This window comes from Copadichromis virginalis, linkage group LG20 (assembly GCF_057382275.1).
Source record: "Copadichromis virginalis isolate Kocher_CV1m ecotype Utaka linkage group LG20, C_Virginalis_male_GT1.1, whole genome shotgun sequence".
NCBI classification, from domain to species: domain Eukaryota; kingdom Metazoa; phylum Chordata; class Actinopteri; order Cichliformes; family Cichlidae; genus Copadichromis; species Copadichromis virginalis.
Window position 1 is genome coordinate 33627273 of NC_140637.1, and position 17968 is coordinate 33645240.

Genomic DNA, 17968 nt, shown 5'->3' on the forward strand with positions numbered 1-17968 from the left:
CGAGGGACTGATGTTGATATTCACCACTTTTGAGGTGGCCACGATGAACCTGTGAAAATTAGTACAACAAAATTAAAGCCATGACATTTCCTGTTGCCACTAGGTGGCGCTGTCCGTATTTCCGACAATGGGCACATCAATCTGTTCAGGGCGGGTCTGACATCATGCCTGTAAAGTCTGGTACTGATCAGACTGGATTTCATTGAGTTATACTAATTTGTTTCTTCATGGCGTGACATCAAAGTTCGCCATGCTGCTGGGGTCACACCCTTTCGTGAAAAGTCACAGTTTTCACTGTAACCCAAGACCAACTCCTTAAGGCTTTCCTGGAGAAATTTGAGGCTGCAGATGTCACCCATCACAATACTGTACCCCAAAGTGTAAAACATGACATTTCCTGTTCCCACTAGGTGGCGCTGTACCTGGTGTCAAATATGGCAGTTGAAATATGTTCAGGGGTGGAGCCTTATCATATGTGTTCACTTTGGTCAAGGTCAGAAAATGTATGACAAAATGAGAGGCAATAAGATTTTCATGGCGAGTCATCGAAATTCGCCATGGCGCCACGGCCTCATAGTATTGTGAAAACTCAAAAGCTCCGCAATTTAACATGGCACAAGGGTGTAGTTGACACTGACCAAATATGAAGGTTATGAAATCAAACCCCAAGGAGGAGTTCGCAAAAGTTCGAGGCATGGAAATGGCAAAATTAGAGCCAAAATGTCACCTTCTCTTCCAAATGGCGGACTTCCTGTTGGGTTTGCGTCAATGGGCCCACAGACTTTTTTGTTCGTCTTGGCATGATACATATGTATGCCAAATTTCATACATGTAGCTCAAACGATGTGGTCGTAGGGCTGCATTTAACAAGGCATAGGTGGCGCTCTAGAGCCATTTCCCAGTGCTCATATGTAAAACCATTAAAATACAAAATTTTTCACCAGACCTGGCATGTGTGCAAAATTTCATGAGTTTTTGAGCATGTTTAGGCCCTCAAAAAGGCCCTTGTTTCGCCTGAATAATAATAATAATAATAATAATAAGAAACGGAGCAGATACAATAGGGCCTTCGCACTCTCGGTGCTCGGGCCCTAATAATAATAATAATAATAATAATAATAATAATAATTAAAGCTGCAAGCAGCGTTATGAGGGCCCTCGCACCCCCGGCGCGTCGAGCCACGCCCAACACCTAAAACCAGCACGTCCGATCTGATGTCACATTGATGGAATTCATGCATTTAACCACCAGCTAACATTTCAACTCATTCATTCATGATTAGCTAGTCGTTCCACTAGGTGGCACTCTAACCATTATGTACAAATGGCATAACAAACATTTCCGAACTCGAGTCTCATTATGCCTGCGACCTTTGGGTGAGATTGGACATTGTGTTTTTGAGTGACAGCAGATTACTGCGTTTTGGCGAGTGATTGAGAGTCTACGTGCCGCCATAACCACCCCGTTTCCCTGAACGTAAAAAGCTTCGCAATTTAACAACACAAAGGTCTTTGGATTCCACACACTGAAGAATAGTGCAATATGATGAAATCCCTTGGAGGAGTTCGTCAAAGAACGATGCCTGAAAAGAGGGGAAAATGTTGCCAAAATTGCACATTAATTTTAAAATGGCTGACTTCCTGTTGGATTTGGGATATTGCTCCAAGAGACTTTTTTGTACATCTTGATATCTCCTATAAGCTTACCAGGTTTCAGAATCATACATAAAACACAGAGCAGGGGCTGTGATTTTGAAATTTTGTAGGGGGCGCTGAGGAGCCATTTTGGGATATTCAATGAAAATGATCACATAACAACAAAGCCTTAACCACATTGGAGGTGTGCGCCAAATTTCAAGACTTTTTAAACTTTCCAAGCCCCTCAAAAGCCACTTCATCTTTCATGGTGAACTGCGTTGCCACCAGGGTGCGGCGTTCAGTTTAAAGTCACAATTTTTGCACTGAAGCATCACAAGGGACTGATGGTGATATTCACCGCTTTTGAGGTGGCCACGATGAACCTGTGAAAATCAGTACAACAAAATTAAAGCCATGACATTTCCTGTTCCCACTAGGTGGCGCTGTCCGTATTCCCGACAATGGGCACATCAATCTGTTCAGGGCGGGTCTGACTTCATGCCTGTAAAGTCTGGTACTGATCAGACTGGATTTCATGGAGTTATACTAATTTGTTTCTTCATGGCGTGACATCAAAGTTCGCCATGCTGCTGGGGTCACACCCTTTTGCGAAAAGTCACAGTTTTCACTGTAACCCAAGACCAACTCCTTAAGGGTTTTCTGGAGAAATTTGAGGCTGCAGATGTCACCCATCACTATACTGTACCCCAAAGTGTAAAACATGACATTTCCTGTTCCCACTAGGTGGCGCTGTCCTTCATGTCAAATATGGCAGTTGAAATATGTTTAGGGGTGGAGCCTTATCATATGTGTTCACTTTGGTCAAGGTCAGAAAATGTATGACAAAATGAGAGGCAATAAGATTTTCATGGCGAGTCATCGAAATTCGCCATGGCGCCACGGCCTCATAGTATTGTGAAAACTCAAAAGCTCCGCAATTTAACATGGCACAAGGGTGTAGTTGACACTGTCCAAATTTGAAGGTTATGAAATGAAACCCCAAGGAGGAGTTCGCAAAAGTTCGAGGCATGGAAATGGCAAAATTAGAGCCAAAATGTCACCTTCTCTTCCAAATGGCGGACTTCCTGTTGGGTTTGCGTCAATGGGCCCACAGACTTTTTTGTTCGTCTTGGCATGATACACATGTGTGCCAAATTTCATACATGTAGCTCAAACCATGTGGTCGTAGGGCTGCATTTAACAAGGCATAGGTGGCGCTGTAGAGCCATTTCCCAGTGCTCATATGTAAAACCATTAAAATACAAAATTTTTCACCAGACCTGGCATGTGTGCAAAATTTCATGAGTTTTTGAGCATGTTTAGGCCCTCAAAAAGGCCCTTGTTTGGGGTGAATAATAATAATAATAATAATAATAATAATAATAATAATAATAATAATAATAAGAAACGGAGCAGATACAATAGGGCCTTCGCACTCTCGGTGCTCGGGCCCTAATAATAAGAAACGGAGCAGATACAATAGGGCCTTCGCACTCTCGGTGCTCGGGCCCTAATAATAAACAGAGCAATTACAATAGGGCCTTCGCACTATCAGTGCTCGGGCCCTAATAAACAGAGCAATTACAATAGGGCCTTCGCACTATCAGTGCTCGGGCCCTAATAAACAGAGCAATTACAATAGGGCCTTCGCACTATCAGTGCTCGGGCCCTAATAATAATAATAATAATAATAATAATAAACAGAGCAATTACAATAGGGCCTTCGCACTGTCAGTGCTCGGGCCCTAATAATAATAAGAAACGGAGCAGATACAATAGGGCCTTCGCACTCTCGGTGCTCGGGCCCTAATGAAGACGGGACACTAAACAGCAGTGACGTTTGTAGAGTTACTGAAGTTGGACTAGCTGGTATTTAATGATGTGCTACGTGATCGCTAGCTACACAGCTATGTTAGCATAACATAAACAGTGAAGCTGGAGGATGAACGCTAACTTTTTTCCACTCGATAAAAGTTAACGTGAGGGTTCCCGATGGTTAGGGACAAATGCAATCACATGGCAGGATGCTGTAAACCAAACTTCAGTCAGGAGAACAACTGAGATAATCCATCCACAATACGAGGTTAGTCATTAATAGGGCTGGGCGATATGACCCAAAATTCATATCTCGATATTTTTTAGCTGGATGGCGATATAAGATATATATCTCGATATTTTTTTTAAGCCATAAAGTAAGAACAAAAAGAGAGTTCTTAGTCAAAGCTGTGTCCCAGATGTCACACAGGCACTTTTATTAACATACAGCGCAGATGTACATGAAAAATTACTCAAAATTAAATTATGAGCATTCATTGAATAATAATGCTCCATAAATAAAAGAAAACAATGTTGTTTTTGTGCTAAACAAAGAGCTCACAATTGTGCAGTCAAAATGTAAACTAAAAGACGCTGAGCGTAATAACAAAGACAGACAGATTTCACAGCTGCTCTGTTCCCAAGTTTTACTGTGTGACTGACAGCCTGGAGTTTGAAATCCGCTTCATAACCACGTCTCTTAACAGGTGCTATTTATGGTCCTTATACACACACACAATACGGTAATATTACTTTGAAGCACAGTACGTATCACTCCGCGAAGCTCCTCGGTAGCCGTAATGCGCCGACAATCTATCAAGCGGTGCAGCTCCGTAACTTACCAAAGTCGAACTAAAACATTTTTTGACAGATTGCTGAGCGCCGTGTTCCACATAAAATCGGTTCGCGGCCATCAAGCACAACCAGAATTCATACATAAGGCGCGCTATCAACTTTTGAGAGAATGAAAGGATTTTAGGGTTAGCGCGATTAGCTCATTAGCGCGGTTAGCTCGTTAGCATGGTTAGCTCGTTAACACGTTGACGCCGTCCAGCCCCACGCACGGGGTGATGCGCAGTAACTCGTTAACGGAGATTTGCCGTGTCCATCTTGTCGCTGCCTGCACGTGAAGTGATGGGGGAGGAGGCGGAGTTGTGTTCAGTGAAGGAGAGAGGCGAGGCCGAGTAACGTTGCGTAGAGACAAAAGTGGACGAAAGAGAGGCAAACTTGCGGCTCCACAACTATAATTATAACGTAACATAGACTAAATCGATATAAAGGATATTGTCACATCTTATATCTCGTATAAAAATATATCGATATGTTTTAAAAACTCGATATATCGCCCAGCTCTAGTCATTAATATACTGCAACAACACGGGAATAGAGCAGCTGTGATAGAATTCAGCATTAATGAATCAATGGTACAGAAGTGGAGGAAGCAAGAAGAATGAGTTTAATAAAGTTTGACTTATCTGACTGTTTTGTTTGGCTTAATACACTTTATAATCCGGTGCGCTGACACATGAGTTTGACAGAGGAGTGGAGGAAAGGCAAGCGAGAGGGAGCTAGGGAACGAGGGAGAGAGAGGAGACATGACGGGCTGGGGAAACATGAACTGGAACACAAGAAGGGAAATGATGCGAGGGCTCATACAAGCACACAAACACAGACACACACAGAGAAACAGAGGGCAAAGACATAAGGGGAAACCAAATAATCCAAGAAATAAACAGGGACTATAAGAAACTCAAAATAGAATAACTGAGACTATAAATGAACCTGAATATAACTGAGAACCGTCACACTTATATTGCAAGATTATCTTTTGTTTTTGGACATATTCAGCCTACTTTACTTTTACTTTGTCAAACAGACTCTGTTTGAGTTACATTTTTTTCAACTGGCCTTACTTACAGTAATCAGTAAGTGAAGTGCCAGTCAGCAGATGGTTGCTGGTGTATTTTAAATTCGACTTTTGTATATTCAGCACTTGTATATTAACTGTCAGCATCTGAAACCGATTCAAAATTGTGAAACAACAAAAGTGAGCTTATTTTGTCCAGTGAGGTCCCTCCCTACTGTAATGTTAACTGGAAGAGGTTGTGGAAGTTCAATGAACTCCCAGGTAACTTCCTTTATTTTGTTTATGACTTGCAGTTTGTGTGTGTGTGTGTGTGTGTGTGTGTGTGTGTGTGTGTGTGTGTGTGTGTGTGTGTGTGCATAAGGTCATGACCCCATCACTGAACAGTTTCACTATGAGTTTTTTGTGTCATTCACTAGTTTCGGTTCTTATTCTTATTCTTTGTCCCTGTGTCAGAGTTAAAGAGAGTTTGACCTCAGTCATCCTGCAGTGACACTCTGTAACCCTGCTGCTGAAGCAGAAGTAGTGTTCATTCAGTCAGTGTCCACAATCCAATGAAAACCATTGATCAAGCGATTTCTCCGTTTGCACATATGAATGTACCTGCTTGTATTAGTAGAAACGGTGGTGACAAAAAATTAAACTTGTGTAACTACAAGCCTACTCTGGCCTGTCCACGTTGGAAAAGAAATGCCTTAAACAGGTATAATGCTGTGTAATTCAGTGACATCGTTGCCCTCATGCAAAATATTTTCCTTGCAGGAAGTGGATGGAAGTCAAATAAAAACACGTCATGCATGTTTGACTGATTACTGTTCAACATCTTGAACACAAAATTTGCATCACAGGGGTCACAAGTATGTAAAACTGTGTCCTCAGATTCCCAGAACACAGGGTGAAAGCAACTTTAACACTTTGACTGGAAAAACTGAAGAAATGTGTATAAACACTAAATAGATATCCTTAGAATACATTTATTCTGAGTGTATTTTGACTTTATTTTGTTTAGGTTGAAGTTTTTCTTTTATTGTGTTTTTCTTTTTTGCTAGTTTATATTCTTAGATGTCTCGTCACCTTTTGCAAATAACTGAGATGCTCAAAACTACAAAAGTCAACTGGAACAACTGCATTAGGCCAGATCTTAGGGATATTGACACTGATGCTAAAATCCTCAAAGATCTTTTTGAGGAAGTGAATCTCCCTGAAGTCTCACTACAAGCTAAAAGGCCAGAAGAGACAGCTGCTGCAAGTCGTGCAATACTAGGAATGGAGGAATGCAAAGCTAACACATTTGTTTGATAAGCTTAAAGAGTTTCCTTCCTGTTTTATGACAAAAATGAAAACTGGTATCAAAGGTCATCTATTGTGAAATAGAATAGAAAAGACTACTGTGAATGAGCTGCTCTTCGTCCCAAATTCATTAGTTGATAAATAATAATTTTTTAGTAAACATCATGGAGTATGAGATGGTGGGGATTTATTTTAGCAGATTTATGTTACACAATTCTTAAAACAGCAGTGAATCTAGTGTCAATGACTGCAGACGGAGAGGATGTTACATGTAAAACATAACCACACTGAAACAGAAAGCAGTCAAAATCTAGTGAAATAAAAAAAAAATCAATATAGTTCAGTATGTTTAAAGTTAAATAATTAGTTGGCAAGTTTCCAGAAGAAAAAAAATAGAGTTTACGTAGGCGTTCTCCATGATGCTCATTTTTCTCACGTCCACCATGTCGTTCAGCGTCTGCACATCCTGCATGTCGTCTACAGCAGCCAGGTCTGTGTATTTGTCCCTGCAGTAACTCAGCGCTTCAGTCCAGTTCTTCAGCTCATAAACAAACTGGTAGTGATTTGTTTTGTTTATGACTTGCAGTTTGTGTGTGTGTGTGTGTGTGTGTGTGTGTGTGTGTGTGTGTGTGTGTGTGTGTGTGTGTTTGTGCTTACCCCTGCACTCTTTGTTGGCGATTGTTGAAAACCACAAAAGTTTACATCAACGCAGAAAAACAATAAAAATCTTTTAAATACGCTTCAAACTTGTCGCTTGCTTTTATTCCTCTTGAATAAATTACACACAGATCATATGGATTTACTCATATGAGAGAATTGAAATGATTTTGTGTGTGTGTACCTAAAATGTGCAAATGCACACAGAACAGACAGAAAGAGGAAGTAAATGTTAAATTAAAGCAGCATCAGCTCCTGATTGATCAGACACAGGGACAAGCGACTGACAGGTTGAAGTTGTTCTCCTGAAGTATAACATATTTCCTCCATTTGGATCACTTTGACAATGAAGCTCCTGCATGCTGTGATCTTCTTCTTATCAGGTGAGATCTGATGACCTTTGTATTGCTGTAGCTGTGTGTAGTTTTTCAATTAATCTTTTTATAATATTGATGCTAGCTTCTACACAGGGCGCAGAGGTGCTTGGTTGTGTTCCGGATTTTTTTTGACTTGGCTGATATACTGTGGGATGCAAAAGTTTGGGCAACCTTGTTAATAGTCATTATTTTCCTGTATAAATCGTTGGTTGTTACAATAAAAAAGTCAGTTAAATATGTGATATAAGAGACACACACAGTGATATCTGAGAGGTGAAATGAAGTTTATTGGATTTACAGAAAGTGTGCAATAATTGTTTAAACAAAATCAGGCAGGTGCATAAATTTAGGCAACACAAATGGAATCAATATTTAGTAGATCCACCTTCTGCAGAAATGGCAGCCTCTAAACGCTTCCTGTAGGTTCCAATGAGAGTCTGGATTGTGGTTGAAGGTATTTTGGACCGTTCCTCTTTACAGAACATCTCTAGTTCATTCAGGTTTGATGGCGTCCGAGGATGGACAGCTCTCTTTAACTCACACCACAGATTTTCAATAATATGTCAGTCTGCCCCAGGGCAGCTGTGGCTACAACTGCAGCTTGCCTCCTCCAGTGTGTGAATGTGTGTGTGAATGGGTGGATGACTGGGTGTGTAAAGCGCTTTGGGGTCTCTAGGGGGGACTAGTAAAAGTGCTATACAAATACAGGCCATTTACCATTAAGGTCTGGGGACTGAGATGAGCGCTTTACTAGTCCCTAAGGACCCCAAAGCGCTTTTTACATTCAGTCATCCACCCATTCACACACACATCCACACACTGGTGATGGCAGCTACATTGTAGCCACAGCCACCCTGGGGCGCACTGACAGAGGCGAGGCTGCCGGACACTGGCGCCACCAGGCCCTCTGACCACCACCAGTAGGCAGTAGGTGAAGTGTCTTGCCCAAGGACACAACGACCGAGACTGTCCAAGCCGGGGCTCGAACCGGCAACCTTCCAATTACAAGGCGACTCTTGAGCCACAATCCAGCCCCGGCGCAGCTTCAGCTTTGTCACTGATTCCTGGACATTGGGCTCCAGAATCTGCTAATACTGAGCGAAATCCATGTGTCCCTCAACTTTGACAGGATTCTCAGTCCCTGCACTGGCCACACAGCCCCACAGCGTGATGGAACCACCACCATATTTCACTGTAGACAGCAGGTGTTTTTCTTGGAAGGCTGTGTTCTTTTTCCTCCGTGCATAACGCCCCTTGTTATGTCCAAATAACTCAGTTTTAGTTTCATCAGTCCACAGCAGCTTATTCCAGAATGAAGCTGGTTTGTCCAAATGTGCTTTAGCAAACCTCAAGCAGTTCTGTTTGTGCTGTGGGCGGAGAAAAGGCTTCCTCTGCATCACTCTCACATGCAGCATCTCCTTGTGTAAAGTGCGCCAAATGTTTGAACGATGCACAGCGACTCCATCTGCTGCAAGACGATGTTGTAGGTCTTTAGTGCTGGTCTGTGGGTCGACTCTGACTGTTCTCACCGTCGCTTCTGTCTATCTGAGATTTTTCTTGGTCTGCCACTTCGAGCCTTAACTTGAACTGAGCCTGTGGTCTTTCATTTTCTCAATATGTTCCTAACTGTGGAAACAGACGGCTTAAATCTCTGAGACAGCTTTCTGTATCCTTCCCCTAAACCATGATGGTCAACAATCTTTGTCTTCAGGTCATTTAAACAATGTCTTTTTATTAAGAGGTTTCCTTTTATACACATAAACATCAACATATATATTATACATATAAACAGAAAGAAAAGAGAAGGGTTACAGATGATCTGTACATTAAGGTTAAGTAGTACATTTAGGCTGTGAAATGAGTTCAGAATTGTATCTTCAGCTGTGAAATAAAAGGAAAAAAAAGAAAAATAAAAAAGGGAAAGAAAGAGAAAAAAGAAAGAAAAATATAAACATATGTATAATATATCCCAAATAACATAATCCCTGCCAAATAATCCCATTCATCCCCACCCAGGTCACTGCCCTAGACCTGCACACTGTATTTCCGCACCTGACTTAAGAGAGTTTGCTGAAAAATTCTTATAGATTTTGAAAGGCATCAAGGATGTTTTGAAATTTCCCAGTGGAGTTGTGAAGTGAGTGTCTTATCTTTTCCAGTTTTAGACAGGCCATGAGGTCATATAACCACTGCTTGTGAGTGGGAGGGGCAGCGTCCCACCACCTCAGTAGGATTGCCCTCCCGGCCAACAGGGAGCAGAATGATAGTGCCTGTTTTTTAGAGGCCGGTAGAAGCACCTCATTCCCACTGATGCCAACCACAGCAAGAAGGGGGGCAGGGGCCAGCGTCACACTGAGAATCCTGGACATGGTATGAAAAACCTCTGACCAGAACTGAATGGGCTCTATGCACCACTTTGAACTGGATTAAACAGTGGCGGGCACATAATGATGTTGTGTTGAGTGTTGTGTCTTGAGCTTGGATGAAGTTGTATGTGTCAAATTTAACATTTTATTGTAAAGCAAGGAAATCAGCCCTCTATTGGTTGGATTGAATTGTAGGATAGTTTCTAATAGTGTAGGCTCTGGTGGAGGCTTGAGCTCGAAGTCTGGGAAAAAATAAAGTGCCTGACTTGCAAGTATCTGAAAAAGTGTAATGATGGAAGAATATAACCTTCCAACTTAATCAGGTTTGTCACCGTGCACATAAAATTTGGATTTGTCATGTAAGAGTAAACGTTCAGTCGAGTACGTTGTGAGTAGGTCAAGTCTTGTTTTAAGTTCTACACGCTTTTTAAATATTTCATGACTCTGTTTGAGAGCATACTGTTCATCGGTCTCCTTAATTTGTTGCATGAACTTATTTCTTTCATGGGTGGACTGTTTTGTAATTCTTGCTGAATAAGCAATAATCTGGCCTCTGATATACGCCTTAAAGGCATCCCATACGACAAGGCTGGAAGTCTCTGGGGAAGAGTTGGTGGCAAAGTAAATGCGTATCTCATCCTGGATAAACTTTACAAAATTTTCATCCAACAGGAGGGTCGAATTGAAACGCCATTGTGCAGCTTTAACAGGAGGATGTGGAAGAGACAGAAACAGAGTAAGAGAGGCGTGATCTGAAATAACTATGCTATGGTAGGCACAGGAATGGACCTGCTGCAGACAATAGTGTCAATGATAAAGTAATCAATTCTTGAATATGTATGGTGCACATGTGAAAAATAGGAGTAATCTCTTTTATGAGGATTTAGAGTACGCCAAACATCACACATTCCATATTCTGATAGAAAGGCATGAATGACAGATGCAGATTTGCTTAAATCATTGCTCTTAGTGGATGAGTGATCCAGGGCTGGGTCTAACCAGCAGTTTAAATCACCCCCCAGAAAAAGAGAGTAGATATTTAAGTTGGGTAAAGAGGAGAATAGTTGTTTAAAGAAATTCTCGTCATCTGTATTAGGAGCATACACATTTACTAGAGCAACAAGACTGTTATACAGTTTCCCACTGACTATGACATATCTGCCATATTTGTCTGCTACGACATTGTGGGCCTCAAAGGGAGTGTTTTGCCTGACCAATATAGAGACCCCCCGTGCCCTAGCTTGCCCTCCCGACAACAAAAAATGGCTGCCAAAAAAAAGAACAAGAACAAGCAGCGAGCTCTTCAAACTTAACATACTTAGAGTGTTACTACTCCTGTCTATGATAGCAATAACCTAGGTGTTGAAGCAATCGAACCACTGCTCCAGTGGCCATAGCAAAGTAAGCTGAAACCCCTTATAATACTGTTAAGTTTTGAAACTGTACTGTAAGTCCAAATGTAATTGCTGGAGTGTTTCAAAGCAGAGTCCAAGTATGTAAACAAACAACCAAACACAAAAAAGATGATGTAGTTCAATAAGTACTACTGGTATAACTGAATTATTGAATGAGAACAGACAGAAGGCTACGAATAGATAACAAAACTCCCCGTCTCTGTGCAGCAGGTATTACATCATTAGCCAATGGGTAGAGGTCAATGAGGTTGCCTCCTTATTTATCAAAGAAAAAGAAAATTATTGTCATTTGAGAGTTGTTTTGAGACCCCCATGTTGCTACTCTTCAGAGAAAATTAAAACAGGAGGGAAACTTACAATTGACCCCCTTAAATACTCTTTCTCATTATTGGATTCACCTGTGTATGTAGGTCAGGGGTCACTGAGCTTACCGAGCCAATTTGAGTTCCAATAATTAGTTTTGAAGGTTTTTGAATCAATAAAATGACAACAGTGCCCAAATTTATGCATCTGCCTGATTTTGTTTAATCAATTATTGCACACTGTCTGTAAATCCAATAAATTTCATTTCACTTCTCAAATATCACTGTGTGTGTCTCCTGACATTTTTTTATTGGAACAACCAACGATTTATACAGGAAAATAATGACTATTAACAAGGTTGCCCAAACTTTTGCATCCCACTGTAGGTGCTTCAGACCTGCACTAGTTAGCATGCTGTTAGTTTCCCCTGTCAAACCTACGGTCACAGACAGAGGGAGGCAGAGCTGTCTGTTAGGGCTAATTCACCGTTTAGCTGTCACAAGAAACGCACAGCTCGTGACTAGGGATGGGTACCGGTGTCCGGTGCCATGATGGCACCGGTTCTGACATAAACGGTAGTAACCAGACCGAAAAGCAGCGCACATTTCGGTGCTTTATTTCGGTGCTTTTTTTTCCTGAGCTGTGATACACTTTTAGCCAATCGTTTTACGTTTCCGAGAATAGTAGGCGGGGCCAGGTACATACGTTCTGTTAGCGCAGAGCTACAGATTAAAAATGTCCAAGGCGAAGCGGTCAAAGTCCTGCTGTACTTCACAGCAAAATATGCAAACTCAGCAGCAACAAGTGCTTTAAGCTGATACTGTGATACTGTCAAAGGAGGTAACACCTCGAATCCGATGAAACACCTGGCGACGCATAGCGTTTTTTTTAAAAGCCGAGAAATGCGCCGTATTTGATAGCTTGCTGCCAGACCTCACACCGAGCACATCTACTGCGGGTGTGGTGCCTGTTATCGGACCCGGAATTAGCAACATCCCCCAAGAACCCGAAGAGGAGAGTCCTGGCCCCTAGCCCTGCCAGTGTAGCAGAAATGATGAGGATGATGATGCAGCAGCAGCCGTTCTTCTGTGCGTGAGTAGCTTAATGTTGTTCATGTGTGATTTACGTTGAGTAGGCTAACCACGTTATTACATTAATGCATGTAAGGTGAACTAGCAAACACCATCATAGCTACATGCTGCTGTCTTCTTGTTTGATGGCAGATACTCCCTTCACCCTGGCCAAAAAGGCTAAAATGACCAAAGAAAAAGAGGGAAACAGTTAAACATGAGAGGTTTTTGGACAAAGTTTGTGTTTTTTCCATTGTTTAAGCTTCCAGCCAAGAGTGATACCATATATGCCCCATAGCTGCAGAAAAGGCTAACATTGTTATCTTTTTACAAAAACCCAGCTGAACATGAGAGGTTTTTGGACCAATTTTGTGTTCTCCATTCTTTAAGCACCGGTTTGAGCACCGTTTAAGCACCGGCACCGTTTCAAAAGTACCGATTTGGCACCGGTATCGGATAAAACCTAAACGATACCCATCCCTAATCATGACCATGGCGCAGACAAACAGATCACATTTTGTACCTGTTTAACATCTTGTATTGACACTGAGCTGAATCACCTGTTTTCACTGTTTCTCTGTCCAACAGGTACAACTGGGTTTGTCAAAGCCAGCATTTGGGTTGCACCTGAAGGAGGGAATTTAACACTTCATAGTTACCTCACTGTGTCTGGAAACACAAAGTTCTTTTGTAAGGAAAAATGTGAGCGAGCAGAGAACATTCTCATTAAAACAGATGGAACCACAGCTCAGAGCGGCAGATGGAAGGTTGAATACAAAAATGCATCTTCAGGAAGAGGAATGCTGTCTTTCACCATCACACATATGATCAAGTCTGATTCAGGAATGTACCGGTTTGGTTTGGGTCAATCTTCAGCTCCAGATTCATACTTAGACATTGAGGTCAGAGTTTCCAACGGTGAGTTTCTATCAAACGTCATTGAATTCATAACTGTGGAACGCCAGGACTGCCAAAATGAATTAATTAAATACATCATTAACCTCTGAAGCCCCAAGCCTACCTGATCTCCTGCCTTTTGCCCCCGTATCGGGGGGGGTTGGGGCTTAAGAGGTTAAATAATTAATTAAATGTGTGAATAATTAATTAATTCAATGTGTCGTAAATATTTTTTTAAATTAATTATTTCCAATTTGAATTAATTATTGCCACATTTCATTAATTATTTAATGGTGTATTTAATTAATTCATTATGGGTCTCCTCCATAATCCACCTGCTCTCATACCTGCATAAACTCTCAGGCTAAATACAGACCTATTTTAACTCAGACATTTTAACTAGTTATTATCTAATTCATAGATTACACTGACTTGAATTCACTGAATACACTGTATTAAAATGAGTTCAACTGATTTTAATTACACTCAAAGCAGACTAGATTATAACACACTTTGGGTAATAACACACTGAAGCTCTGCGTAAGACTAGCACAGGAAATGTTGTCACTAGAGTGTAACAGCTGACAGGAAGTACAGACAGTACTTAATGAGTTTTCATCTATTTTATAGAATTTAATAAAAGCTCTGGATTCTTCCGTGCGCAGACTGAGGGAGAAGAAATCTCATTCCCATGTTCCAATGCTGTCCATGGGCAGAGGAAGTTCCTTTGCAAGAATCCGTGTAAAAAAGAAGGAAATATTTTCATTGACACAACTAACGACAAAGCCGAGAATGGCAGGTACAGCATCAAATACACAAAAGGCTCTGCCTTTGGACTGTATGCAGCCATCAGACAGCTGACCAAGTCTGACACGGGACAGTACTGGTGTGGTTACGGCGACCCTTTGTCTCCTGACTCATACGACACTGACGATATTTTTGTCGTGGAGGGTAAGTTTACCAAATCATGAAAAATTTCTTTGTGTATTTATAATTGAATGTGTTTCAAAATCTGTAATTAACCATTTTCACCAAAATCATTATGTTTCTAACACACACACACACACACACACACACACACACACACACACACACACCATCAATCCTTGAAGAAGTTTCCTAGTTGGATGTCTACAAATGATATTCATCAGAACATTTTGTGTTAGATTTTACCAATAGGATTATTTAATGATTATATTTTCTTATTGTCATATTGGGTATTGATTTTGTATCTGATTGACTGTTTTGTTTATTGTTCACAGCTTCAAAACCTTCTGCCTCCACACCTTCATCGGGTCAAACTGAATCTGCGAGCAGCAGCTGGGGTCGAGGTGGGTTGCAAAGCAGTTGCAGCTTCACAGCATCTGTCGGGAGGTTAAATGAAAATTACATCCTATTGATCTTTATGGCCGTTCGGAGCAGACATGCTCCGTTTTGCGTAACTATTTTTTAAAGCCTGGTAGAACTGCAACCACATAAGCTAGCGTATTATTATTTTTGCATATAAACAGGAGAAAGTGTACTTACATCTTATACATTCAGCTTGTGCTAGTTCACGGTTTCCTTCCACATAAAGCTTTGCAAAAATTGCATGAAAAGCATTTGCAGCAACAAAAACATAATATTCCAGAAACACGCTTTGCCGATCTGACCGTCAGCACGATCTAGCTGATGCCCAAAACCGGAAGTGATGTCATTTTCACGGAAAATGTTTTTTCCTATAGGGCATTTACAGAGATATGCTGGTGTTTTTAAAATTCATGTTTGAGTTTAAGCCTTTCTGTGTAGTTTCTGGGATGCTTAGAATTCAGATTACACTGTAGGAAATAGTTGATTTTGATGCACATGCTGTTTATTTTGCAAATTTGCATTATAACTTGGCTCTATCTTAAAGGTTTAAAAGACATTTTCCAGTTGGTGAAGGTATGTGTGCTGGCACTGAGGTCAGCTGCCCTTTCAGGTTGTGACCAACTTTGACTAAAGTAATTAAGATAAACTAATGAGATACTTGGCTTAATTGATTATAGTATTGATTCTGTATTTTGTTTCTATTCAGTACTGTTAGCACAATTAACTTGCTGAATCGTACCAGGATTTTCTTTAATTGATTAACTACTTTGCGTTGATTGTTTGCAGCTTCAAACCCTCCTGACTCGACACAACAGACAACAACACAGAGTCACACTTTCACTGCAGGACTCTCCAAACCGTCATCAGACTGTCCAGGCTTCTTCCTGCCTCTGGTTGTGTGTCTGTCCTTGGTTGGAGCTTTACTGTTGTGTGTTGGTCTCCTGCTCTACTACATTAGTAAATTGAAGAGGAAAGCTGTATTAAACATCAGAAACAATGACTACACGGTCATGAAGGTGAGTTTCCTTAAATCATTTTGCTTTTTTAAAAGATTTATTATGATAATAACCAAAGAAAATAAAAATCTGTTTACTGCTTAAATTTTCTGATTGACACGTTTCACCACGTTTTCACCAACATTGAGCAGTCTGAACAACATCAGCTTCAAAGTCTGATCAGTGTCTGAGAGAATAAACATAATCTGTGTGGAAGCACAAGGACACACGGTCATTTGGATCAAACTGATTCAAGAATTTGAAATATGTTGTCGGCTGAAACTTGTTCTTTTATTTTCAGTTGTCTTCTATCAACGATGATTAGACTCCTTCCTCTGCACATGAAGACTCCAAAATGACCAGGAACAGAACTACCCTGCATTTATAAAGATGAACATGTAAAAGTAATGCTAATGTTGTGTAGCTTAAGAAGTTTAGTCAAAATTTAATTTTCGTGAAAACAAAACAAAAAATCTAATTGAAGTGTGTGCAGCATCTTTGTTTGTCAGTCAGAGCCACCACACTAGTAAAACGTCAACGTGATGTTGGCAAAAATGCCATAAAATCTTAAGGATTCAGTACATTAAATGTCAGCTGTGTTTCCAGAACCACTAAAAACTGCTGTAATCAAACCTATACTGAAAATGGACGATCTTGACAAGACACAAATGAAAAACTACAGGCCGATCTCAAATCTCCCGTTTTTAAGTAAGATCATTGAAAAAGCAGTTTCTCAACAGCTCAGTTACTTCTTAAAACAGAATAACTGCTACGATGCCTTCCAGTCAGGTTTTAGACAGAACCACAGCACTGAAACCGCTCTGACCAAAGTGTTCAATGACATATGTCTGAATACAGACAGTGGAAAAATGTCAGTCTTAGTTTTACTGGATCTCAGTGCAGCATTCGATACAGTTGACCACAACATATTACTCAAACGACTGGAGAACTGGGCAGGTCTTTCAGGAACTGTACTAAACTGGTTCAAAACATACGTAGAAAACAGGAAATACTTTGTATCAATAGGTAACTTCACATCTGAGCAGACAAGTATCACATGTGGAGTTCCCCAAGGTTCCATCTTGGGACCCCTTCTGTTTAACATTTACATGCTCCCACTGGCACAGATTATAAAGAACAACAAAATAAACTACCACAGCTATGCAGATGACACACAAATATATATCACAATGTCACCAGGAGATCGAGGCCCTGTACAGGCTTGGAACAAACTCCCAGAAAGCCTCAGATCAGCTGAAACACTCAGTTTATTTAAATCCAGGTTGAAGACTCACCTGTTCTCAGCTGTATTTGAATAAAGCACCAAATCCACACTTTTAAGCTTAAATTTCAAAACTTATATTTTAACTACTGATTTTGGTTCTGATTTTATCTACTGTTCTGATTTTATCTACTTTTTAATCAATTTTAAATCATGCTTTTTATTGTTTTTGTTTTTTAATGTCTTTGTAAAGCACTTTGAATCACCTTGTTGTTAAATTGTGCTATACAAATAAACTTGCCTTGCCTTACATTACAAACCAGTGGCTGTTTACATTGTTGGTATGTTCATCTTTTACAAAGATCTGTGAGCACATCAACATATCATGGTTGAACTGCCTGTTGTGTATTTGTGATATTGACAAAAAAAGAAAATAGTCGGATTTCGAGCATTTAGTTCATAATTCACTCCTCAGCTACGGTCACCATGAGTGCAGAGCTAAAAGCTAAAAGGTGACCTTGAGGGTCACCTTACATTAGTAGAACAAAAGGTGCCTATAAATAAAATGTATTATTATTATTATTATTATTATTATTATTAGTATGTATTGAATTCAGTATATTTTACCTGTTCATTGTACCTGATTACAGTTTTGCATTGTTAAAATGTTAAAATGCTGTATTAAATACATATTAAAAAGTTCAATATT

General features: G+C 40.4%; 1 protein-coding gene across 1 annotated transcript; it reads left to right on the plus strand.

Moving 5' to 3' along the window:
• The first annotated feature begins 13524 nt into the window (after positions 1-13524).
• On the plus strand, positions 13525-17572 carry LOC146685247 (uncharacterized). The gene is made up of 5 exons (XM_085443953.1): positions 13525-13713; positions 14323-14643; positions 14955-15023; positions 15829-16058; positions 16339-17572. The coding sequence occupies exons 1-5, from the start codon at positions 13596-13598 to the stop codon at positions 16360-16362; spliced, it is 762 nt and encodes a 253-aa protein (XP_085300079.1). The 5' UTR covers positions 13525-13595; the 3' UTR covers positions 16363-17572.
• Positions 17573-17968: the final 396 nt, after the last annotated feature.